This window comes from Aegilops tauschii, chromosome 5 (genome assembly GCF_002575655.3).
Source record: "Aegilops tauschii subsp. strangulata cultivar AL8/78 chromosome 5, Aet v6.0, whole genome shotgun sequence".
In the NCBI taxonomy this organism is placed as follows: Eukaryota; Viridiplantae; Streptophyta; class Magnoliopsida; order Poales; family Poaceae; genus Aegilops; species Aegilops tauschii.
The window spans coordinates 491106252-491131010 of NC_053039.3; the positions used below are offsets into that span (position 1 = coordinate 491106252).

The 24759-nt window shown below is 46.2% G+C and overlaps 4 protein-coding genes across 6 annotated transcripts; 2 read left to right on the plus strand and 2 right to left on the minus strand.

Moving 5' to 3' along the window:
* The first annotated feature begins 6474 nt into the window (after nucleotides 1-6474).
* Nucleotides 6475-10514, plus strand: LOC109779470 (serine/threonine-protein kinase Aurora-3-like). Of its 2 annotated transcripts, none has more exons than XM_020338094.4 (7): nucleotides 6475-6696; nucleotides 6790-7032; nucleotides 7790-7885; nucleotides 9000-9214; nucleotides 9302-9374; nucleotides 9469-9603; nucleotides 10282-10514. In XM_020338094.4, the coding sequence occupies exons 1-6, from the start codon at nucleotides 6601-6603 to the stop codon at nucleotides 9583-9585; spliced, it is 840 nt and encodes a 279-aa protein (XP_020193683.1). In that variant the 5' UTR covers nucleotides 6475-6600; the 3' UTR covers nucleotides 9586-9603; nucleotides 10282-10514. The 2 variants fall into 2 exon arrangements, with proteins under 2 accessions (XP_020193683.1, XP_020193684.1); XM_020338095.4 differs by having other exon boundaries at nucleotides 9469-9593.
* Nucleotides 10515-12150: 1636 nt separating this feature from the next.
* On the plus strand, nucleotides 12151-14768 carry LOC109779472 (protein TUNICAMYCIN INDUCED 1). Its single transcript, XM_020338097.4, has 2 exons — nucleotides 12151-12830; nucleotides 13845-14768. Exons 1-2 carry the CDS (start codon nucleotides 12297-12299, stop codon nucleotides 14610-14612), a joined length of 1302 nt encoding a protein of 433 aa, XP_020193686.1. The 5' UTR covers nucleotides 12151-12296; the 3' UTR covers nucleotides 14613-14768.
* A 946-nt stretch (nucleotides 14769-15714) lies between these two features.
* LOC109779474 (uncharacterized) lies at nucleotides 15715-18724 on the minus strand. 2 transcript variants are annotated; one of them, XR_002236850.4, is made up of 6 exons: nucleotides 17231-18724; nucleotides 17081-17149; nucleotides 16915-17002; nucleotides 16738-16824; nucleotides 16317-16384; nucleotides 15715-16226 (listed from the first exon to the last, which is right to left on the minus strand). XR_002236850.4 is itself a non-coding variant. In XM_020338098.4 (6 exons), the coding sequence occupies exons 1-6, from the start codon at nucleotides 18311-18313 to the stop codon at nucleotides 16097-16099; spliced, it is 1506 nt and encodes a 501-aa protein (XP_020193687.1). In that variant the 5' UTR covers nucleotides 18314-18689; the 3' UTR covers nucleotides 15715-16096. The 2 variants fall into 2 exon arrangements, 1 of the variants encoding a protein (XP_020193687.1); XM_020338098.4 differs by having other exon boundaries at nucleotides 16934-17002; nucleotides 17231-18689.
* Nucleotides 18725-19041: 317 nt separating this feature from the next.
* On the minus strand, nucleotides 19042-24220 carry LOC109779475 (nuclear pore complex protein NUP58). Its single transcript, XM_020338099.4, has 6 exons — nucleotides 23406-24220; nucleotides 23025-23139; nucleotides 21870-22304; nucleotides 21614-21775; nucleotides 21357-21422; nucleotides 19042-19610 (listed from the first exon to the last, which is right to left on the minus strand). The coding sequence occupies exons 1-5, from the start codon at nucleotides 24113-24115 to the stop codon at nucleotides 21384-21386; spliced, it is 1461 nt and encodes a 486-aa protein (XP_020193688.1). The 5' UTR covers nucleotides 24116-24220; the 3' UTR covers nucleotides 19042-19610; nucleotides 21357-21383.
* Nucleotides 24221-24759: the final 539 nt, after the last annotated feature.

Below are 24759 nucleotides of genomic sequence, written 5' to 3' on the forward strand. Positions count from 1 at the left end.
TCCCAAGTGACTCAACAAATATAGCAATGATCCCCGGCAACGGCGCCAGAAAAACGTCTTGATAACCCACAAGTATAGGGGATCGCAACAGTTTTCAAGGGTAGAGTATTCAACCCAAATTTATAGATTTGACACAAGGGGAGCCAAAGAATATTTGCAAGTATTAGCGGCTGAGTTGTCAATTCAACCACACCTGAAGATTAATTATCTGCAGAAAAGTGATCAGTAGCAAAGTAGTATGATAGTTTTGATAGTAGTAGTAGCAGCAATAGTAACAGTAACAGTAGTAGCAATGATTTTGTAGCAAGTACAATAGTGTCAGTAGCAGTAGTAACTTAGCGGAAACAATATAAGAGAAATTCGTAGGCATTGGATCGGTGAATTCGTTGGATGATATTCATCATATAACAGTCATAACCTAGGGCGATACGACACTAGCTCCAGTTCATAAATATAATGTAGGCATGTATTCCGTAAATTGTCATACGTGCTTATGGAAAGAACTTGCATGACATCTTTTGTCCTACCCTCCCACAGCAGCGGGGTCCAATTGGAAACTAAGGGATATTAAGGCCTTCATTTAATAGAGAACCAGAACAAAGCATTAACACATAGTGAATACATGAACTCCTCAAACTACGGTCATCACCGGAAAGTATCCCGACTTCTGTTACTCCGGGGTTTACGGATCATAACACATAGTAGGTGACTATAACTTGCACGATCGGATCTAGAACATAGATATAATGGTGATAACATAAACGGTTTAGATCTGAAATCATGGCACCCGGGCCCAAAGTGGCAAGCATTAAGCATGGCAAAGTCATAGCAACATCAATCTCAGAACATAATGGATACTAGGGATCAAGCCCTAACAAAACCAACTCGATTACATGATGAATCTCATCCAACTGCTCACCGACCAGCGAGCCTACGAAGGAATTACTCACTCCCGGTGGGGAGCATCATGGAATTGGCGATGGAGAAGGGTTGGTGACGACGAAGATCGAAGACCCCCCTCGCCGGAGCCCCAAACGAACTCTAGATCTGGCCTCCCGATGAGGAACAGGAGATGGCGGTGGCTCCGCCTCGTGAAACATGATAATTCTTCCTCCCCGATTTTTTCCTCCAAATATGTGATTTTATAGTATTAGGGTTGGAGTCTGCGGGGCCACCAGGTGGGGACAACCCACCTGGGCGCGCCTAAGGGGGGCGCCCTGGTGGGTTGTGCTCACCCAGGTGCCCCCTCCGGTAGTTCTTGGCTCCAGAAATTCTCTTTTATTATATAAAAATTCCTCGCAAAGTTTCGTTCCAATTCGAGAACTTTTATTTTTGCACAAAAACAACACCATGGTAGTTCTGCTGAAAACAGCGTCAGTCCGGGTTAGTTTCATTCAAATCATGCAAATTAGAGTTCAAAACAACAGGAAAATCATTAGGAAAAGTAGATACGCCGGAGACGTATCAGTAATCTAGGCACATAGGTTGATACACGTTTTCGCCCTACTTTCTCAGATAGAAACTTTGGAGTGATTCTTTGTCGCACGTTGAGGAATTGTTATATGATTCAATTATGTTGGAACTGTTGAGAGATTGCACTAGTGAAAGTATGAACCCTAGGCCTTGTTCCTAAGCATTGCAATACCATTTGTGCTCACTTTTGTTACTTGTTGTTTTTATTATTTCAGGTTACAAAAACCTATATCCACTACCCATACTACACTTGTATCACCATCTCTTCGCCGAACTAGTCCAACTATACAATTTACCATTGTATTGGGTGCGTTGGGGACACAAGAGATTGCTTGTATTTGATTGCAGGGTTGTTCGAGAGAGACCATCTTCATCCTACACCTCCCATGGAGTGATAAACCTTAGGTCATCCACTTGAGGGAAATCTGCTGTTGTCTGATACGTCTCCAACATATCTATAATTTATGAAGTATTCATGCCATGTTTACAACAATTTTATATGGTTTTGGTATTATTTGATTAGAACTAACCCGGACTGATGTTGTTTTTAGCAGAACTACCGTGGTGTCATTTTTTTTGCAGAAATAAAAGTTTTCGGAATGGGCTGAAAATTTACGGTCAATTTTTATGGACCAAAAGAGACCCCCGAAGCACAAGAGCTGGGCCAGGAAGTGGACGAGGTGGCCACAAGCCAGGGGGCGCGCCCTACTCCCCAGGGCACGCCCCTACGGCTTCTGGGGCCCTCGAGCACCCCCTTGATGTGAGACCGACGCCAAAAATTCTTATAAATACCCAAACCTCCGAAAAGAACCCTAGATCGGAAGTTTTGCCGCTGCAAGCCTCTGTAGCCACGAAAAACCAATCGAGAGCCCGTTCCGGCACCCTGCCGGAGGGGGAAACCATCAGCAGAGGCCATCTTCATCATACCGGCAGTCTCCATGATGAGGAGGGAGTAGTTCACCCTCGGGGCTGATGGTATGTACCAGTAGCTATGTGTTTGATCTCTCTCTCTCTCTCTCGTGTTCTTGATTTGGCACGATCTTGATGTATCGCGAGCTTTGCTATTATAGTTGGATCTTATGATGTTTCTCCCCTCTACCTTCTTGTGATGAATTGAGTCTTGCTCTTTGAGGTTTCTTTATGTTGGATTGAGTATTGGATTTGAGAACACTTGATGTATGTCTTGCGATGGGATATCTGTGGTGACAATGTGATGTTCTATTGATTCACTTGATGTATGTTTTGGCACTCAACTCGCAGATTCCCGAGGTGACATCCATATGGGTTGATGCACGTTTTCGTCCTACGTTCTCTGATAGAAACTTTGGAGTGATTGTTTGTTGCACGTTGAGGGATTGTTATGTGATCCAAATATGTTATCATTGTTGAGAGAATTTGCACTAGTGAAATAAACCCTAAGCCTTGTTTTCAAGCATTGCAATACCATTTTTGCTCACTTTTGTTACTTGTTGTCTTTCTATTTTTATATTTTCAGATTACAAAAACCTATATCTACTACCCATATTACACTTGTATCACCATCTCTTCACCGAACTAGTGGACCTACACAATTTATCATTGTATTGGGTGTGTTGGGAACACAAGAGACTATTTGTTATTTGGTTGCAGGGTTGTTTGAGAGATATCATCTTCATCTTACGCCTCGCATGGATTGATAAACCTTAGGTCATCCACTTGAGGGGAATTTGCTACTATCCTACAAAACTCTGCGCTTGGAGGCCCAACACGAGTCTACAAGAAGAAGGCTGGGTAGTAGACATCATTGTCCTACAAAACTCTGCGCTTGGAGGCCCAACAGAGTATACGAGAACAAAGTTGCGTAGTAGACATCAACTTGGTCTAAGGTTCATCCGGATTTGGGATTTATGTGGGGTCGGTGAGGGCCATGGTGGGCCAGGTTGACGTGGCGGACGCACCTGAGCGTCTCAATATCCGCCCTAAATTTGGGCTAGATATGAGGTGTGCCGGACAGCGTGGCGTTTGGGGCCGGCTTGAGGAGCCCGGCTTGGTCGGTTTTTTTACAGGGCCGTCCAACCGGGCGTATAGGTGCGGTTTTGTGGCGCCTGGCTGTAGATGCTCCATATGACCCATTGCAAAACTTAATCTGCTCGCTAACCCCTGAAAAACCTATTTCGAAATCCGGCCACATTCATATCCGCGTCTAACCATCAGACGCTTAACTTACATACGAGGGCGTGTGACCCCGAGACGTCTTTGACCCTCGTTGGTCCATAGTCATCGGTCGTGTCGTCAGTGTGACACCTCCTTGTCCCATCTGACGGTCAGGCGTGATACCAGTATTCGTTGAAGCGACAAAACATTAGGCGCCTTGCGCAACTCGCTGTGCCTTTGTATTAGGCGTTTTCCATTTACATTTACTGGAACCTCTGGCAATTTTTCTGGATGCCTCTATAGCGATATGGATCCGTCAAAGCATTTGTCGCGTCTTGCTTACCAGATACGCTGGCTTATTTGGCCTGTCAGAGCCTCTAGTTGTTCTTGTCAGGGTATCCAATATCATTTTCTAAACTACTCTAGTTGTTTGGCGTGTCACACGAAACTTGTCAAAGGCTCGCACATATCATTTTGTAATTGGGGCTAAACGTTTATGATCTTCTGTGGTCAAAGTCAAACTGATAGTGTGTACAGTAATTTGAACCATATATTCTTGAATATCTTTCCCTACAACAATTTCATTTTCCCCTAAAACCCCATGTCTGGCCATCGATCTTCTTCCCCTCTGCATCGACTAGTTAGGATGAAGGTCGCCATTCCTCGTTGTCGTATGTCTTGTAAGGTATCCGTTCGGCGGCCATTTCCTTCCGTCAGTTTTTGCTCTTTCACATCTCGTCGACTCCTGATCTTTGAAGTAGCACCGTCGTTGCCCCCCCCCCCCCCCCTTCGAATCTACCTGTAGATCAATTTTGAACTGTCTTAGTGTGAGCCCCTGTTGTAGTGTGGATGTTTTACAGTATGTCTGAAGTAAGCTTGTACTCTTAATCTGTTGGCGTTCGGATAAAAAGGTGACCCAATAATTTTTTGTTTCATGTCTTTTGTTGTATATGCCTATGGACAATTATTCTCCGGATCATACCATGGTTAGCGTCACCGAGTTAGATTCGGAGCAAGATTCTTCTGGCTTTGATTTTGCACGGCCTACTCATCACGCCAAGCATCCTTTTTTTTACGCCAGAGCCATAATGTGAAAGGCAAATCAAAAGGTGGTCAATGCTCCAAGTCTGTTATGTGAAAACGCAAGAAGGAAGTACGTAAGCAGTTGAAAGGCCTTTAGAAACAGATGGTGCACAAGGCAGGTACCACCGTGAGCATTGTCATGAGCAACAATAAGGTCGCCCACCTCTGGTAGGACATTTGCACCGTCCCAGGAAAGCCGGAAAATTTATGTGCCAGATTTATGTCGATAAGTTTGAATCCACTGATTTAGTTCTACCAAACAAGGTTGGAGCAAGGATGTTCAAAGGTACAAATGGTACACACATCACTATGAACCTGAGGGTTGGTGGAAGCTACATGTGGCATGTGAAGGTGAGGAAGTCAGGCAAAATTGTGTACCTGGACGAAGGTTGGCTCAATTTCGTCAATGGTCGTGAGCTGAAGCCAGTATGCACTTCGAGTTGGCCCTTGAGTTTGTGTGGGAAGTAACCATTTTTAACAAGTCGATGGTTGAGGCTGCTATGAAATGTTTGGAATGTGATGAGTGAAGTGATTTATTTCTATGCAGTGTGGTTAAGCAATCTTAGAGTGTGTATTTTGCTTGATCATCGAAGTTAAGGTGATCTTGACTATTATGTTAAGTTTTGTGCTACATTTTTATGTTGGAAGTGTTTAGTAGCAATGTATATTTTGATTAGTGGTTCTAACACCCCTTATTGTCTGAAAGCATGTATGTTTTGATGTCTGATGTTAGTGTCGGGCATGGCAAGCCCATGTTGTCTATAACTCTGAACTATATATTTTGATCAGGAGTTTCAACCCGCTGATGCAATGATGTGACCTTTTAATATTGCCGTAATGTATTTGTTAGTACGTTGTTTAGGTTTGATTTGTGCCATTTTGGTTGTCAGCGAACCAAATCAAGGTGGTGGGGAGAAACTACCCAACATAGAATGTGATTGCCCTGAATAATGCCAAATAAGCGCGTTTTATTTAGTCTTTTTGGTCCAACTCAATACAACATAGGGTTTGTTGTAGTAGTAGATCTTAATCCTACTTAAGGTGCCACCCCCTTCTTACATGGAGTGCCACATCAACCCCATTCCCCGTGCGGGTCGAGGTATAGCGACCAAACATGCACCCTGGCCCGCAGTAGTGGGCCAGCCATTTTGTTTGTTTTGTGTTTTTTTCTCTACTTTCCCCCCGTTTGTTTCCTTAATTGATTTTTTATTTCTTTTGGTTTCCTTTTTCTTCTTTCCTTTTTTTATTTTTTCTTCTAATTTTATGAAATTTTTAGAAATACGGAAACAATTTTCAAATTCGTCCACTTTTCTGAAAAATGAGAACATTTTTTTATTCGTGAATGCTTTTAAGCTTTGAGGACATTTTTTGACATCACATGTTTTCAAATTCATGAATATTGTTTGAAATCCGAGAAAATTCTCAAATTTGGGAACTTTTTGAAACCCACGAACTTTTTTCCAAATTCATGAACATTTTATGAAATCTGTAGCTTTTCCTCAAAGTAGTGAGCATTTTCGAATTCATGATTTTTTTTTGAATTTCTTTTTTAATTCATGAAGACCTTTTTAAATTTCAAGAGCATTTTTTTCAAATCTTGAACTTTTTTCAATTCATGATCATATTTTAAATTCACCACCGCCACGTGACGCACCGAATAGGAGCTCTAGTATTTATATTTGTTTTGAGTTGCGGGCTGCGGCACTAGTATTTGGTATTCACAGTGGCTGGTCTAAGTAGCTCCAAATGGTCCATCTAAAAGAAGGGATGGGATCGGGCCAAAATCAGCCGAGGCCCATTCCACATTCACCCCATCGATTTCTTACTCTGAACACAGAAGTTGGCTTCCGCACGCTCCATTACGAAATCCCAACGTCTCTCCGCAGCGCCTCCGTCCCCCTCTCACCTCCGATGGAGCGGCGGCAGTGGAGCCTCACCGACTTCGACGTCGGCAAGTTCATCGGCGAGGGCAAGTTCGGCAAGGTCTATCTCGGCCGCGAGAAGCAGGTAACCCTAGGCCCCAAACCTTCGAGCTTCGATTTCCCCCCAAAATCATCAACCCCGATGAGGCTGACGCGCCGGAGAACCGCGGCGGTCCAGAGCGGCTACGTGGTGGCGCTCAAGGTGATATACAAGACGAAGCTGGAGAAGTACCGGTTCCACGGGCACCTGCGGCGGGAGATCGAGATCCAGCACGGCCTCGACCACCCCAACGTGCTCCGCCTCTTCGCCTGGTTCCACGACGCCGACCGGGTCGTCCTCGTCCTCGAGTACGCCGCCCGCGGGGAGCTCTACAAGCTCCTCCGCAGCGTCGGCCACTTCTCGGAGCGGACCGCCGCCACCGTGAGCCATCCCCACCCTGTCCCTTTCCTGCCGTGTTACTTTTCCCCAGCCGTGTGGCGTTTATTGATTGGATCGGCCCAGTTGTTATTCGCTATCGTTTGTGGAATTAACTATCTGAAATCTCAAAATCTGCAATGAAGCTGGAATACTCGGAGCTCTGACTGTCCCGTAGAAAAGCCCACAAAAATCGATAGGGGGCATTTTACTTCGATTGTGGTCGTGAGAGGTAGAAAGATGAGTTAAAAGAGTACTGGCTCTTAGTAACTTAGTATATTCATTAGTAGGTGTTCTGAAACAATCTGTGTTTAGTTATGTTGGTTTCTCAATAATTGTTGAAAGTAGTATACTGTTTGATCGTTAAGAATTTTGGTATAGCTATGTATTTCACCGCAAGATGAAGAACCTAAGAACTCCCGAACATCTTTAGAAACACAAGGAAAAGCCTCACCCCTCTTTCATGAATGGGAGTGAAAACAAATCTAGCATTTTCAGTACAGAAAACCCACCTCAGGAGTGACACTTCCAGCTCAGTCTGAGATCCAAATCATCCAACCCAAAGATCCAAACACAATAGAACCATTTCCTTTGTCTGAACAGTAATCAGTCAAACTGCACTCTGCTTAGCATGACATGTACTCATTTTTTGATATACAGCACATCAGGCTGTCAATCATGGTGGACCTACATTGCTTTTCTACTGACTTACCATTTTTGTGCTGGATTTTCTGTTGATCCAATTCATTTTATTTTGCTTTAGTATGTAGCAAGCCTTGCTGGTGCACTGGCATACTGTCACAAGAAGCAGGTAATTCACCGGGACATCAAGCCGGAAAATTTGCTCCTTGATATCGAGGTTGGTTCTTCTGTATGCAGTTGCTGCCTCTCTGCCACTGTTATGTGTCATCATACCAAACTGCGTATTTTAAGAATTTATATGGGCAATATTTTGATAAGCCAGTGAGTTAAATGCACTATTTTTTTGCCATCCGTGTTTGTCAACAACATGGAATCCGACTACATCATTGTTGTAAATTATGCCTGCCCACAGATGGATTCAGACTACATCATTGTTGTAAATTATGCCTGCCCACAGATTGATTAAACAATAGCTGGACCTATTCATTGCTGCGGTAATTTTAGTGGCATTTTGTACTCTAATGAAGCAATATATATGTTTCCGCGAAATGCATGTTGTGTGTTGTGATCAGTTAGACAATCTCTTTTTATAGATATGACCGATATGTGAAAAATACTTGAGATAAAATAAAACAGACAATATATCCCATTTGCCTTGGTCTTGCTGCAAGCATAAACTATCCAGATATCCTTGTGGCCTGAACTTTTATTAAGATATATGTGGAAAATTTCAGGAGCTATGCATTGTGAATTGAAGCATTATGCATCTCATATTGTTGGGAACTTATGACTGTTGGTGATCAATCCAACTGTAGAGAAATTTTAGGTTATGGCACATATAGCTTGCATTTTAAAATTGGCTTTATAGAGAGACGAAATAGCAGATAAGCAGTAGCTTACTCTATAATTATTTGTAAGTAAAATAGTGCAGTATAAATTTGACATCGCAATGTACACGGGCATCCCATTTCTTTTTGACTAATAGTACACGTTTTGCTGGTAAGTACTGCTGGTCATACATGATTATACCGACTTGCACTTGTGTACTATATATGGCTGTGAACACCTGGTTACTTTGTAGATGCATGTCCTGTATAACTTTCTCGAGATTACTGAAGAGATACTTCTGGCGCTATAGAGACTATCAAATACTGTCCTTATTAGTTGTGCTGTCCACATCCATATGAGTAAGAAACCAGTAAAGAACATCATTTGTTGTGCTGTCCACATTGGTGTGTCAGAGCTGATTGCTGTTGACACTTTTAACTCTGTGTCTGTGCATAAGTTGCTGAGCCTTTTTTTATAGAAGTCACTGAACTTCCATTTTACAGGGCCGGCTTAAAATTGCAGATTTTGGATGGGCGGTTCGATCAAATGCTAAACGTCACACACTCTGTGGCACAATAGATTACCTAGCACCAGAGATGGTAGAGAAGAAGGCTCACGATTACGCTGTTGACAACTGGACTTTAGGAATCCTGTGCTACGAGTTTTTGTATGGCTCGCCACCCTTTGAAGCTGCAGAACAGCAAGACACCCTGATGAGGTAAGAGCTACAATGTTTGTGTAGCTATATTTGTGTTTGCCCGATCTTCCTTTGATACACATTCTCTGCAACATGAATTTTGAGCAGGATAGTCAAAGTGGACTTGCTGTTCCCTAAAACTCGTGACATATCTGCAGATGCCAAGGATCTCATTTGCAAGGTAACATTTGAAAGTCTTTGTTATATCTTTTCTTTGGACAAATGGGCCATATCCTTTAAGGTGATGAAGTTGAAAGTATGAATTTTGTATGCAGCTGCTAGTGAAGGATTCGAGCAAGAGGATTTCTCTTGACGATATTCTGAAGCATGCGTGGATTGTAAAGAATGCAGAACCTTCAGGGAGTTGCATTGAGCAAAAAGCTAGTGCCTAAGCTCCTTAGTAAGTCCACGTATGTGTTCTGCTAAAAGGCTAACTGAATATGCATGTTATATTAGAATCGAAAAACTGTCCAACATATAATCCTGCACTGCACTCAGAAATCTTAGCACCTTACATTTGCTAATCGAGATAACTCTCTGAGCTATATAAATTTAAAGTTCTGGATCGATTTCTAGACAGTTTTTCTACTGTATTATTCTGAATTTTGATAGCGTGGAATATATCATCTGGAAATGCAAACTATGGATTACGTAACATGCTAGGTTACCCTGTCTGAAGATCAGTTCAAACATGGTTTAATTAATTCATATAACGGATTTCCTGATAACGAATGGGAGCTATACATTGCTCCTGGGTAGTGGGTAGAATATGTCATTTGGTGGAATTACTTTGTGATATTTTGCAGCTCCCTGTTGTTTGTTGTCTGAACTCGAAAATTCAGTTATAAATTACTAAGAAAATTGCTAGAAAATCTTCTTCAGTCGTAGATGATGAATCTCTATTTTGGTTGTGGAGGATCGAACGACATTTCTATTTCTCTAATCTTTCCCAACTAATCTCTTAGAACTGAACTCACAGATGCAATGTATGAACCTGAATGCTTAGCATGTGCTACAAATGGTTTGGTGCTATCCGTTGCCCCACTGGTGTTGCTTGTCCTGATGAACTGTAGTTGTTTTCTCCGCAGGGCACTTCTTGCCGTTGCGAGCGGGCCTGGATTTTGGCGAAGTTCTTGTTTGCCAACATGCCGAACATAGAAGAAGTGAACAGTTAGCATCATCTGTACCATAGATTTTTTTTTTCTTTTTTTTCTTTTCGGGCTATTTGTACCATAGAATTTGGCCTTTCTCCAGAGAGGTTCTCTTAAGTTAACCTAATACTACTAATGCTCTCTTGGTGGTGAATCAGTGTTCTGAAATATGATCTCAGTGCATCTCCAGTGTGCCGTCCAGTGCATCTGCAGCGCTACCACTGTTCTGAACTGTCGGATACTATCTTTGTTCCGTTGCTTCAGATGTCTCGCAAAATTGCAATCACATCATTAATCATCGTTGTGGAACTGCCAACCCGAGTTCGAATTTGTATTCAAAACTGGCATGGTTTCGTTTATAGTATTACGCGAAAACGAGTTTTGCTTGGGTATACCCACCTTAAAAGTTTACGCGGATAGTAAAGTTACTAAAAATGGGTATTCTCATACATTTACGGTCAACTAATTCTAATTCATATTCTCCATCAAACAAGAGATCAGAAGAATATGATCTTTTGGATTGAAGGGGTAACTCATAATCTTCAACAATTGTCATGGTAAATCCTCCTCCTGAAGAAAAGTCTCCTTCCTCCTCCCGCCTGCGCCATCGCCGATCCACCCCATCTTGGATGGCCTTTGGGCCGTGGAGGTGTGGAGGATCTCGGCCCCCCCGCCGACGGGAGGGACCCCGTGTTCGTTTTTGTTAGGTCCAACGTCTTGGGTTGGGGCTGTGTGGCGGTGGCGATTTCCCTCGTAGGAATAATGTCTGCCACATCCTATCCCCGTCCAGATGGTATGAATAGTGTCGTCCGAGGATGTGTGGAGGTGTGTCTTTGTCGAATCTCGTGGGATTCGATCGGTGTTGGTCTTCAGTGGACCTATTTGGATCAAGTTTTTGTTCGTCTGGTTTCAGGTTTGATCTTTCTGATCTACAAGTCTCTTCATCGGCGATGGTTGCTGCCAGAGCCGTATATGAGCATGTGCAACAGGAGCGACCGAACAGGGGCCCCAGCACCAGACGGGCCCCAGTTTTTGGTTAATCACGGTGTTAACTAAAGCATTAGGTACTAGAATAAACAAATGTTTGAATATTTTACACCAAGCCAGCCTACGCATATCTCTCAGTCTCACAGCTCTTCGAAAGTATCATGGTACATGGTTACATGTCTTTAAACCTTCTGCTTCCAACTGGCGTGTGAAAAACTACACTGGCTGACAAAAATATGATGGTTTTTCTTTCATACATAGGGCCTAATTTTGATTTGCACAGGGCCTCCGATTTCCCCGGTACGGCCCTGGTTGCTGCTCTTGTGCGCTCGTTCTTTGGGGCCTTAGCACGACGACTTTCCCGACTGTCTACTACAACAAGGTTTGTCCGACACCAGTGAGGGAGGGTGATGATGGCGGCGGGCCTTCGGCTTGCTCCCATGCTTGTAATCGTCGCTAGGTGGCCCATAGACCTGGTTGTAATTTTTATTACCTCTTGTGTTCTCTATACTGCCAGCTGCTATGATTGATAAATAAAATTGGAAATTTCTCCCGCAAGAAAAAAACTCATAATCTCCATTTTTAATCTGCAACGGAATCTGTAAAGTTTTCTACAGGGTACCCAAGCCCACGCGAAAAAAAACTCTTACTACTACTCCTATCTTTTTCCTTTTTTTATTAGATGAAAGCAAGCTCTTATGTGATCGCAAGCAAACACGCACGCAGAAAGCCACCTGCCCACCTCTAATCCAGTTCTCGGGTCCCACGAGTCAGCCTCCCATTAAGCCTTTAACCACCCCCACCCCCACGGGCGCCATAATAATATCTCCAGAACCGTCCCCGTCCCCCTCCCCCCTCCGCCAAGAGATCCTCCTCCGGGGGGCTCGACCCGACACGACACCTACCACCGGCCAAACCCCAATCCATCCTTCTCGAAGCTTCTAGATCCTCCCCCCTCCGCCACCATGGCCACGCCCCTCCCCCTCCTCCTCCTCCTGCTCCTCGCGCCGCTCCTCCCCTCCCCCGCCCCGGCCCGCGCCGCCTCGCTCTCCCCGCTCCCGGCCACCTCCAACGCCTCGGCGCACGCCTACGCCTTCGCGGGCCGCGAGCCGGTGCCCGCCCCGGATCCCACCTTCTTCGACGACGTCGTCGACGCCGTCGCCGACAAGTACGGCTGGGACCCCGACGCCGAGGTCCGGGTCTGGCCGCTCGACGCCGGGGGCGCGCTCGTCGGCGCCGTGCAGCGCTACGAGTTCCGCGCCCGCGCGGGGGGCGCCGCGGCCGCGCTGGCGCGGGCCTCCGACGGCTTCGTCGACTGGAGCCACCCCGAGGCGCCCGCCGTGGAGGAGGTGCTCGGGCCCGACGGCGTCGACTTCGTCGCCGGCGACGGCGCCCTGGCGTTCGGCTCCGGCGTCAGGGACCTCGACCTCGTCGGGCCGCTCGAGGTGTTCGTCTCCGATGGCGCTGGCGGGGGCCTCGCGGAGCTCCAGTTGCCGTCGGTGAGTGCTGCGGTTTGACTTTTTGCTTTGCTGTTGCTTCAGATTTTGCTCCTTGCTTGCTTGCTTGCTATGCTAGCGGTAGTATTGGTACGGAATTGAAGTCGTGTCACCTTTAAGATGAAGCGATTGCTCTAATTGGTGAATGGTCTAGCTGCTGCCTACTCCTTTTACTAGTTTTGATTGCGACTTCAAATTGGTTGCGGTTGTTGCAGCGTCGTCTGGACACTATTTAGTACAGATATATCTGGTTTAATTTTCGTGGTGTGTACATCGTGTCAATTGGAACAATTTTCTCCTAGATTTGCAGGTGTAATTGTAAGGATATGCAACAAAATTGAACATCTAAACCTCCAGTTTGGTTCCACTTGTCGTTCTGGCCCTGAACTAACAGTACCGCCAAAGTGTTACTGAATCGTTGAATGGTAATAATCGAAGAGGATAGGGAGTATAGCGTGTGTGACATGTTATGTGCATTTAAATTTGCTATGTTTATACATTTAAGTACATTAACACACATATGGGAATGCCTTTACTAGGGGTGGCAAATCAATGCCCAATATGCGAGATACTAAAACACTGGACTCTTCTCAGTGCCTTCTACTTCTATGTAGTTGGCTTAATATAACTTCCTGAATGTTTGATTTTGAATTTAACTTACCTCCAGAATACCAAAGACAGGATACAAACATTTTGTTCTAGCATGCCTGGGCAAGGGGTTGTTCCGGGTGGAAAAGGAATGGACATATATAGGATAATCAGACATATGCAATTTTGCCTTTATACTTAATTATAGTGTATAGCAGTCAAGTCTGTATATCTTCGATTGTTGTATGCTGGAGAACTGAGATAAACTGCTCTTGGATATCTTTGTTTGCTGCTCATGACTAATTACGTTACCATCTTTCATGGACTACTTTATATAAACTTCATCATAATGTTCAAAAGTTTTTGTTGTTGTCCTATTTGTTTCATCAATCAACTGCTGCAAAATCTTATGTTGCACCTCATATGCAGTTGAATGCCACGTATACAGGGTTGAAGAGGGTACTTGTTGCTGCTGGTGTTGCATTAAAGATTACTGGTGCACAGAGAGTGTTCTTTTCCCATCCTCACAGTATAGGTCTCTTAGCAAATGGAAGCTTGGTTGCCACTAACAAGGACCTAAGACAAATATTGCCTCTCAGCCACTCAACCTGTGCTCCATTACTTCACATGCGTGTTGTAGGATCATCAGTTACAATAGTTGCACATGAAACCAATGTCTCTGGGGGCCACATGAAGCCCTTGTTGACTTCTGATGACGCTATCGAGTTACTGTCAGACCAGTCTGAAGTGAGCGACATGTCAGATCGGTTGATCTCAGCATGTGCGTTCTGCTCAGTTAGTCCAAGGCTGCCTAGGCTTGAAAAACTCCTGAAGACTTGGTTCAGTGAGAGGAATGGGTTCAACAGAACAATGAACTTCTTCGAAGCTAGAGTGACGTCGATGACCCTGGTAAAATTCCGTTTGGAGCTCGAGAGGGACATTACTGAAGAGGACGACATCTGGGACGATGTTCCAGAGTGGAAAACCTTGCCTGTGGTCCAGCGAATCACGCTTGACGTCATCGCTAGGGTTGAGGAAGAGGGAAGGCTCAAGGCTATATCGGTGAAGAAGGTGAGGAAATCTTTACAGATAGCAGACGCTACTTCGTGGAGCAGCCTGACTTCGAACGTCTCCTTCGCTGACTTCACGTCGTTGGTTCTGCCGCCTGATCCATTGTCACTGGATGTAAAGTGGTAACAGTTTCTTCTTGTTTATTTACTTCTGTTAGTGATAGGGGCTGATAGGAAATTGCACATATACATCAATTCCGTGTATAATTGTCGGGCCGGAAGTGTACCTGCAAATGTGGTTTGTCTGTAACGCAATGTTGAAATTTTGTACTGTTCTTGACTACGTTGCTGCCTTTTGTCCGGACCACAGTGGGGTGGTTGATTTGAGCTCATTACCTGAAGTTGCAGATATATCTATTTGTCAGTCTCGAAACAACTACCACTTCATAATGCAACGTGGTGATGATGGGATGGAGTATTTGTCAGTATTGAAACTTTTTTTTTTGAACTGGTCAGTATTGAAACATTGATGACACTTGATTTTGTTTCTAATGTGGCAAGGAAGAACATTCATCACTCTCTTGAGAAAAAAAAAGAACATTCATCACTCCATCACGCACACATCTTACAAGAGAAAATTAGACAATTGACACTGCAAAGAAAAAGGGAGGTCTGTCTTAGAAGAAATGACGGCTAATGGATGCAAGCTTGAGTCTTTCTTTTGATCTCTGCTAGTTCAATGTTTTGACAGAAGCGCGCGACATCATAGATCTTTTAGCAAGGATCATAAGCTCAGATGTTCATATTTCTTTCTAACAATTGACAGCTACAATAATCCTTCGTATACTTGCCCAAAACAGAAAAGATTCTTTGAATACAGCACAGAAGCACATATTTTGCTCATATTTCTTTCAAATAATTGTCAGCTACAACAATCCTTGACATACTTGCTCAAATAAAGAAAAGATTCTTTGAATACAAGATCAAAATCAACAACACACAAGCACATAAACCGCTGAAAAAACACACAAGCACATATGTTGCACTCGCTCAGTTGGCTGTCAAGTGTACTGCTAAACAAACATCTTGCCCATGCGGATGCGGCCAACATACTAAAAGCTGAAAAGTCGCAGCATATCATTTCTTACGAACAACTCACAATCATTACAAAATGCCACAACTACGTATCACAATCAACAACATCGAAGAACACAAGACCAGAACATCGTCTGTGATAAGACGCGTTTCAAAATTGGCCATGGTTTCCTTCATCAAACAAACATGTCGGATTCAGATGGTAACCAAAACTCTCTACAAGGAACAGGATGAACAATATGGCATGCTTTCTGCTTCTTATACATTATGATCTGAAACAGATCAACCAACTCTCCTTGTGCCAAACGCCCAAACATAACAAAATTTCCATGCGCTGCCATGGATGCTCATTCGACAGGCGAGCCAGACCTTTGGTTACAGTACAAGAATTGTTGCCTCTAAACAAGCATCTGCTGGTAGGGCAGGGGAAAAACTGAAGAGTCAGCCAGGCTTACGTGCAAGGCGACATCAATCAAAATAAATAGCTAGAGGAGAAAAAAAATGCAGCAGAGGTCATCAGTGATACTCTGCCAAAAAAAATGGGTTGGTTTAGCATTGCCGAACCAACTGTGCATCTCAGGAGATGCCTGCCATGCCATGAACCACATCATGGTCAATGTGGTCATAGATTGTATCTGTTATTTTCGATGGTGGCCAGTATCGAAGCACAGATCTCCCAAGAATGTTCTTCACGGGTAGCGGTCCCCTGTAATGACAAAAATAGAACATGAGCTACATGTCCTGCAAATTAGTCTCAAGAAATCAAGCAGGTATCCTCCATAGAGGTTTGGCATACCAGTTATGGGAATCGAAGCTGTTGTTTCTGTTGTCCCCTAGCACAAACACGTAGCCTTCAGGCACACTCTGGAAAAAGCAAATAACAACTGATCAATATGTATACTCCAGTGTAAACTCATTCAGAAAATGGAGCTACTTGCTTTATGATCAAGTCACGTAGGCTCTTATGGACCACCAATGGACCAGTGAGTTCTATGTCACATTATATCAACTTAAAAACACAACTAATTTAACATTTTAAGCGACAAATACGTCAGCACATTAATACCTTCACATATGAGGTTCAACAGTTTAATGATAGAAACTTGGTATCATCAAACTTGTGATTTTGTCAAGCTACTTGGTATCATCGAACTTGTGATTTTGTCAAGCTACAACATTTGATCATTAGTATGATGCAGGAAGCAAAGATGGCGTACCACTGGATCCATTTCATAATCGGGTGCCTCAAGCACAAAGTCCTCATCCTGGACTACTCCGTTAACTAATAATTGACCATCAGTCACCTATTCAGATAAGGAGGATACAAATGGTTGGAATTCATGCCAACAAGAAAACGAAATAAGAGGGGAATGGAAACAAATAGAAGCCACTACCCTTCGGATAAAAGCTTACTTCAACGATGTCCCCGCCCTTGGCCACAACCCTCTTGATGAACACATCACTTGAGCTGTAGCCCAATGCCTGCAAGAAAGAAGTCCAAATTATAACACATCCCATCATGAACCGGAGAGAAATAACAAGATAAACTGGATATCATACCTGAAGGACCAGAGGTGCACGGAAGATCACAATGTCCAAAACTTGTGGCTCCCGGAAAATATATGAAACCTGCAAATTGCAAGTATGCACCATCAGCAGACATACATCACAGAAAACTGCTACTCATGGAAGACTGGGAGTTAACTGTACCCTCTCGGCGAGAATCCGGTCACCAACATCAAATGTTGGATACATCGATTTTGAAGGGATGGACCTCGGCTCAGCTAGAGAGGATTTATGGAGCAGTGGCACAGTCACAGCAGCGAGGACGGTCTTTGCATCATCCGAGCAGGAGTTCACCCACCTTGACAGCCAGCTAGTTCTCTTGCTTGCCCCTGCCGCAGCACCAAGAGCAGCACTGCTCTGTCTCACCACCCCAGCAGCACCAGAAGCAACTGCACTACTACCAACTAACGGCGCTACTACGCTGCCCACCTTGGAAGGGGCAGCCACCGCACCGCTACTACCAAACAATGCCTTGACGCCCATCTTGGTGGGGGCAGCCGCTGCACCGCTACTGCCAAGCAACGCCATCACGCCCGCCTTCGAAGGGGCAGCCACCGCAGGGGAGGGCACAGGCGAAGGCGAAGGGCGACGGGAAGGCACATGTGTGGGCGCCGTCGACACATCCGCAGGGCGTACCGACCTGCGGGATGATGCGCCGGTGATGATATCGCTACAGGGAAGCCACTTCGTCGCCTGCAAGAAGGGGAGCAGCGTGGCGGGGTTCAGCCCGGACGATATCGACGGCGACGCCGACAGCGAGGACACGCCGGCGATGCCAGGGCCCGAGCCGACCCCAGACGCGAGCACCGACAGCAACCCCACCGCCAGCGACGGTGGGTCATCCGCCTTTGCCGAGCCGGACGGCGAGACGAACAGCGAGTAGCTGCCCCCGTCGGCGGGGACAAGCTTGGTCAGCTGCCTGCCTCCGGCGGCTGCGACAGGGAGAGCCTTGGTGGGGCGGCCGGCACCGGCGGCGGGCGGGAGAGGCTTGGGCCTGGGCTTGGGCTTGGGGTGGTTGTGGTCCTCGGCGTCATTGTGCTGCTCGACGCGTCGGGAGGAGGCGAAGAGGCAGAAGGGGCGGGAGAGCGCGTCCTGGAGGACGCGGCAGCCGGCGCCGGGCGCGGCCCCGGAGCCCGCGGCGGCGGCGGTGGTGCAGCGCAGGCCGAAGGAGGTGGCCAGGCTCTGCGCCACGTAGCCGGAGTAGGAGACGGTCATGCGGATCGCCATCGCGCCGCGTCACGCCGCCTCGGAGGCAAAAAAGGTCGAGTCTTGGCGGCCGGATCTCACGGGACGCGGCGGAGCATTTCCTCCGGGGCGATCGGGACGGCGCCCCTCCGGAAGGGGCGCGCGATCGGGTGCCCAGGGGATCTAGGGTTCGGAGGATCGGCGGAGTCGGATGGTAACACGGCTCGCCGGGGCGAGGAGGGGGGTTTCAGATTGATGAAGGGGCCGGTGCCTAGGGGATGGGTATCCGGCGATAGGAGGCCTCGTCGGCGGCGGTGGCCGACGAGGTCAGCGGCGGAGGGGGCGAGGGGGCGGAGAAGTGGGAGATGGAAGGTGGAGGGAGGGTGAGCGGCGGCTTCTTTATGCTCTGTAGGGATGCGTGGCAGCGTGCGGGCCGCCAGGATTTTGGAGATCTTTTTTCGATCGCGGTTGGCCTGGCCCCAACTAGGCCGGAGTGCGATGGCCGGATAAGTTTCGAAAATATTTTGAAAAGAAGCGGTGAATCTCCTGTTATTTGGGCCATCTTGTTTGTTACCCGTGTTGTATTTGGTTGTTATGCCCCACGTGCGATTGTGACTCTTCTGATTCTTTTCTCTCTTCAGAAAGTTTTTTTACAGTCACTGTGCTGAACAGACGAAAAACAATAAATCGAATTTTCTGGCACGAATGCACAGGAAGAATACAGTTTTCACAACCCATGATCAATTCAAACGAGGCGCAAAAACAGATGATAACCGAATTGTTACATCCACTTTTTTTTCTTCTGGCGTAACTGTTATATCCACACATCGTGAGCACTATTTTGAGGGAGTTTGCTCCCCGTCGACTCCTCTACAGTTCATGTGCAACTTTTATCCCTATCTATCTATCTATCTGATCATACAGTAATCACATCTACGATCCACTAACGCCTGTGCACACGGTTCAAAAACCCAAAAAGAAACCAGGCATAGATGCCAAAAGAGAAAACAGAGAATCCCAAGCTGTGGGAATCAAAGAAGGTAGCAAATCGGGATGCCTCCTGTGGCACCAGGCAGCCACTAGCCGGGAGGGAACCTGTACGACCCGACTGAATCGTGCCACATCTCAACTGGGACAACGACCTGAAGAAGCATGCATATTCGCACTAGAATACAGCAAGTGCCACCGTCTCATCCTCCTCCTAAAAGCCAGGCCAGGCCAAGCAAGCTAAAGTTGACCGCTCGTTCGTTCCTGACTGGTTGCTTCTCCGCAGCTTCCTTCCCCAGTCGCGGTCGAGGTCACCGATTACGCACGCCATCCATTGCCGCCCACGAGCAACCTACACAAGGCCAATTCAAGGAGCACGGTTAGATCCACCCACCCATCTTGAGCCACAACACGCCACCAGGGTTTGCGATACACAAACTGAACAACAGATATAGTAGTAGATAAATTCTGACTGACTGAAATCCACCCATCGTGATGGCGCTGTAGGCTGGTCAGTTATTGTTAATACTACTGTAGAAAAATTCAGAGATGGTCGTTGGGCAAGGGTGGGTCAATGACATGTATGCCTCTGGTATACTGCATACGACCAGATGCTGAACTCGTCAAGTAGCAAAATGTCAAACAGCTAAAAGTTCCGATTATCCTTGGGGTGTAGTATGACATATGAACTGCCGTCAGCGCTTACGCTCCCGCTGGCCAACAAGGCAATATTATTCCATATACAACGAATGAGGAAATGGCAAGGCAAGAGGGCAGACCACCAGAATGTGATAATGGAATACGACAACCGAGTAAGGACCCTCTCCGACCCCGTCGCAACATACTATATGGCTGTTCTCAGCAAAGCAACAGACACTGTACCATTCAAAAATTGTAAAAAAAAAAAGCAACGGAAGCATGTAATTCGGCACTTTAGAAGCCCTGACAAAGCTGGAGCTCCTAGTAGTAAACAAAAAAGTAAATACCACCTTGGAAAGGTAGAATAGTTTATTCCGCAAAAGCGGAAAAAAGTAAAGAAAGAAGGGAAGCATCAAATGCATCATGCATGCCAAAGACCAAAAGTCATGTACAGACGGCAAATAGAAGAATCATGCTATACCCTATACGTACGACAGATTTCATCCGATCCCCGTACAACGCCTTAAATCGAGCCATACATCATACACGCGACAGACTGAACTAACGAGCGCCACTGGATTGCTTTTCGTACAGAAATCGGACAATGATTGACTTGTGTGGAGCAGTTCCGCAGTTAGAATGTGGACCTAGGCATTCTCAAATACTGTTTAACTAAGTCCTTCCTGTGTGTAAAAGTTCGCCGACTACTAATCCAAACCATTCAGTGAGAAGCCTCGACAGCAATCACCTTCAAGCCCTAAATTTTGTTTGACCAAAAACACCTTCAACGTTCCACGTCTGGTGGAATTTATAATCTGATAGCGTGGAAGATTTCACAATCGCATGGAATTTCATTTTATTTTGTGAGACAAATCTTGTATCCCGATTCCCAGCTCACAACCTAAACGCGTAACGGCTAATCAAGGCTTCAAGTGCAAGGCTCCACGATAAGATCATTTATGTGTCAAATTCAAACACGACATGGCTTATCACAGTCAATACATTAATAGTTAGCTTTGGTCAAAGAAGATTATAATATACTCCCTCCGTCCGAAAAGGTATCTAGACAAATCTAAGACAATCTTTTCAGGACGGAGGTTACAGTAAATTCAAAAATTCGATTACATTCTGAGTTGTTGGAAGACTCAAAAAGGTTTCATTATTGATTGATCTACAGAAATCGATGTCGGTATTTTAAACTTTAAATGGGCTAAACTGCTGACGCAATTTTAGCTTTGCCACAGAAAGAAGTAAAACTGAGGTGGCCATAGCCATCTTCTTATAAATTGAGCCCTACAGATTTCGACATCATTACCAGGTATTTTTACATCTGGAAGAGAAGTCTATCCTTAGTAGCTAGAGTCAGACAACTCCGCTACAGTTGCTCATTAAACATGTTAATCACAAGCTGCTGTAAAACAAAAAAGGAGGGAAGAGGGATGGAGACAAAAGGACATACATGACAAAGGACTGATCTGAAGCTGATTCAATTACACATCTGGTGCCTGCTTCGGGTGTCGCCACACTGTGTGAATTACACATGAGAATGACAATAAATGTAAATTGGAAACCAATCAAGGATAGGATGAGAACCAAAGTTCAACATGACGCACGTGATATTTTAATTTTGAGAACTGCTGCATAAAATTCAATGTTTACTAACCTGACTATATGAGATGTTATTTGTGAGAACTGCTATACAAAAGGTTTACTTACAGTTACAGGCAATGTTGGATGGACTATTCTGGCAGCAGCTTCTTGTTTCGCTGCCTCTTTTCTATCCGCTTCAACAAATGGATCATTCCAGTTACCACTGTTTCGCAGATCATTAAGATATTGAGTTCTTATTGTTTCGGCATGTTGATGAAGATTTTCCACCTGGACAAAACAAAAATGTCAGATAAGGTCCATTCTCTGTGAAAGCATCAAACAATAGTTGCCAAACAAGGATATTGTGTGTAAGGTATATTACCTTAGAAGCAGCATACATAAGATAATCATGCACATTCGACATAACTTTTGGCAGAGATTTCAAAGAAGCTGGATGGGTCTTATCATTCTTCGTTTGAACAAGCTGCTCTAGCTCTCCAATCGATTTGCAACATTCTTCAAGCTGCTTCTCAAATCTTTCAACAATGTGTTGCATAAAGAGAGAAGGCCGATATACAGAACCATAACAGTTACGAAAGGTTCGGGCCATTGTCGAGTGCCGGCTGAAATCAGTAGGGGCGCTTGAAGATCCAGCACAGTATGCAAGTTCAGCACCTCCCCTGACGAACCTTCGTCTCACTTCTGCATATGCACATATAGCAAAATCCACATGCGACATTATTTCTCTGATATCAGCCATTAAGCTCTGAATGGGAGCCTTCTCCCTGTCGATGATGGTGGAGATTAACCCAATCTCCTGTTACAGGAAGAAAAAATTGCTCCTGTCAAAAACATTTGTTCAAGTTAAAGGTGCTTTTCGGCAAGTTGGGTTCATGCATTATATCAAAAAGTTGCCCTGGTAGTCCCCAGAGTCTTTTCAATTTGAGGTTTAAGTCCCAGAAACCCGCCAATTTAAAGCATAGCTGAAGAGATAGCTCTCCAAGTAAGATGTGTATCTTTGCTTTTGCATCACATAGACATCTTGATGGTGTACCCTCAATGCATACAACATGCCACACCAGCTATTTGATGCTAAAACTTCCCTGTGCCTACTTGACCTCAGAAAAAATATCTATATCTTGTGGAGAACATTGCAACGGTAGCATTTCAAGCCTTTCAATGAAGTAAGAACGGCTCTACCAATAGATTTGTATACAAAGTACAACTCAATTATATCAAACATAAACATCTAATGCAGTACTATCTAGCACAATCGTGCGGCAATTCAGGTACACAAGGGCGCTTAATATTGGCCGGTACCGGGCAATCCGTGAAGAATTGCTCTCTCAAAGCAATAACCAAACGAGCAATGCAGATAACTTGACATTGCTTAATATAATATGGTACTGCATTTACTTTCTTCCTCTTCTCTGCAACGGTTAATTAGCGTACTACACTAATCCGTGTGAAGGCTGAAACGTTGTTCAAACATGTTCTGCAAGTTAAAGGACAATCCACCCACAGAATAAAACCAAACCTGGGTAATCTGACGAGCATCCAGTTCAAAACCCTTGTTGGAGACTGATGGGTCACTGAGGCGCCTGCATTGTTCCAACTGCTCACACGCATGCCTCTCATCCCTTATCTTGTCCCTGCCAAATCACAGATGAAGCAGATGATGATCAGAGAGCAATGAGGCAAATCATTCTGAACACGAGGCAACGTACAAAACCAATCAAGGGAGACGCAATTAATAAATACACAAATTAAACTCCTCTCATCCCCAATACCTGCAGAATCCACCACCACGAGATGTTTTCGAAACCCCAGAACGTCACAGCGGCGGAAGCCGATAAACCACGGGTACCAAATTCGACAGGAATGACGGACACGAGATGGGATATGACCAGGAACCTACTCGATTTGCAGGAGAAGGTGCTGGGACACCGGATGGAGCTCCTCCCACTTGGTCGTGTACCCCGCCGGTTCCCCTTCCGCCGTGTACAGCCTCACCTGCTGCTGCTGCTGCTCCGGCTGCGGCTGCGCCCACGCCTGACGCGGCCACGGTGAACGACTCTGCCCCAATTGCGCCCACGCCGCCGCCCACGGCTGCTGCTGCAGCCCGGCTTGTCGCCCCCGCTCCCATCCCTCGTACGCGGCCACAAACGCCTGCTGCTGCTGCGCCGCCACCGACGCCTGCTGCAGCCCGGCCTGGCGTTGCTGCTCCAAGTGCCCCAACGCGGCCGCGACCGCCTGCAGCGTCTGAAGCGACGACGTCGACGCCGCGGGGGGTACGGGGGTCGCTTGCTGCGTCTCGAGCGGCGACGTCGACGGCGCGGGAGGTACGACGGGGGCCGCCTGCGTGTGGGGCACGGACGGCGGTACCTCCGTGTAGACCGTGAACCTCCCGCGCGTCGTCGCGCGAGGCGCCTGCGACAACGGGGGCGTCTGCGCCGTCGCCGCCGCCGACGACTGCTGCTCCCCTGGGTCCTCCGCGATCGGCGGGAGGGCCGGCTGCCTCCGGGGCGTCCGGGGCGGGAGGGGCGGCGGCTGGCCCGGGGAGGCGGAGGAGAAGCTGAGGCGCCTGGCGACGCCGTCCAGGTCGGTGTTGCCGTCCAGCCGCGACATGGCGGTTCGAACCGGAGGGAGGGGCTCCGGGCGGGTGGGTGGATGGACGGGTTTGCCCCTTCGGGTGGCCGTCAGCTGCGAGAGGGCCAGGCGGCCAGCGGTGGATGTCACGGGGGGTCCGGATGGTTGACGCGAGGGTATTTATGGGTTTGGGCTTTGGGGCTGGTTTGGCTTCCGAACCACGCTACTTTACAGTGGAAAAGAAAAGTGGAAGTGATTTTTTTTCTTCATCACTTAAAAAAAGGGTAGTAGTACTTCACCTAGGGCGTGTTTGGTTCAAGTTTTAAACAGTAGTCGCATTGCATACAATTCTCAACCTAGTCTGGTTGAGTAAAAACAGCCCCAAATACATCATCTGCAAATTGTTTGGTTGTTTGCATCTAGGGTCCCTGCATTAGGTAATACGCAAGTGCACTTTGTTTGGTTGCCCGCATTGGCTCAAGCGACACATGAACTCGGTGTTTGGTTGCACGCATGAGGTATGATTAAGAGCTAGCACTTCACTTAGCAGACAGGGTTAAGAGCTAGCAGAGGGAATGGCAGAAGAAGTGCAGTGTGCGCCGAACAATGGCGACTACGGTGGACAGTGGCCGTGGCGCCGTGTCAGACATGACAAGCATGGAGTCGGGGACGAGCGACCCCGT

Coding starts and splice junctions, on each gene's coding strand:
- LOC109779472 (XM_020338097.4), top strand. CDS start 12,297: ATGGCCACGCCCCTCCCCCTCCTCCTCCTCCTGCTCCTCGCGCCGCTC. Junction 12,831..13,844: donor CGGAGCTCCAGTTGCCGTCG/GTGAGTGCTGCG, acceptor CCTCATATGCAG/TTGAATGCCACGTATACAGG.
- LOC109779470 (XM_020338094.4), top strand. CDS start 6,601: ATGGAGCGGCGGCAGTGGAGCCTCACCGACTTCGACGTCGGCAAGTTC. Junction 7,033..7,789: donor CGGAGCGGACCGCCGCCACC/GTGAGCCATCCC, acceptor ATTTTGCTTTAG/TATGTAGCAAGCCTTGCTGG. Junction 9,375..9,468: donor CCAAGGATCTCATTTGCAAG/GTAACATTTGAA, acceptor TTTTGTATGCAG/CTGCTAGTGAAGGATTCGAG.
- LOC109779475 (XM_020338099.4), bottom strand. CDS start 24,115: ATGTCGCGGCTGGACGGCAACACCGACCTGGACGGCGTCGCCAGGCGC. Junction 23,140..23,405: donor CACCTTCTCCTGCAAATCGA/GTAGGTTCCTGG, acceptor GTGATTTGGCAG/GGACAAGATAAGGGATGAGA. Junction 22,305..23,024: donor ATGCTCGTCAGATTACCCAG/GTTTGGTTTTAT, acceptor TTCCTGTAACAG/GAGATTGGGTTAATCTCCAC.
- LOC109779474 (XM_020338098.4), bottom strand. CDS start 18,313: ATGGCGATCCGCATGACCGTCTCCTACTCCGGCTACGTGGCGCAGAGC. Junction 17,150..17,230: donor ACCGGATTCTCGCCGAGAGG/GTACAGTTAACT, acceptor TGCAATTTGCAG/GTTTCATATATTTTCCGGGA. Junction 16,385..16,737: donor ATTATGAAATGGATCCAGTG/GTACGCCATCTT, acceptor TGCTTTTTCCAG/AGTGTGCCTGAAGGCTACGT.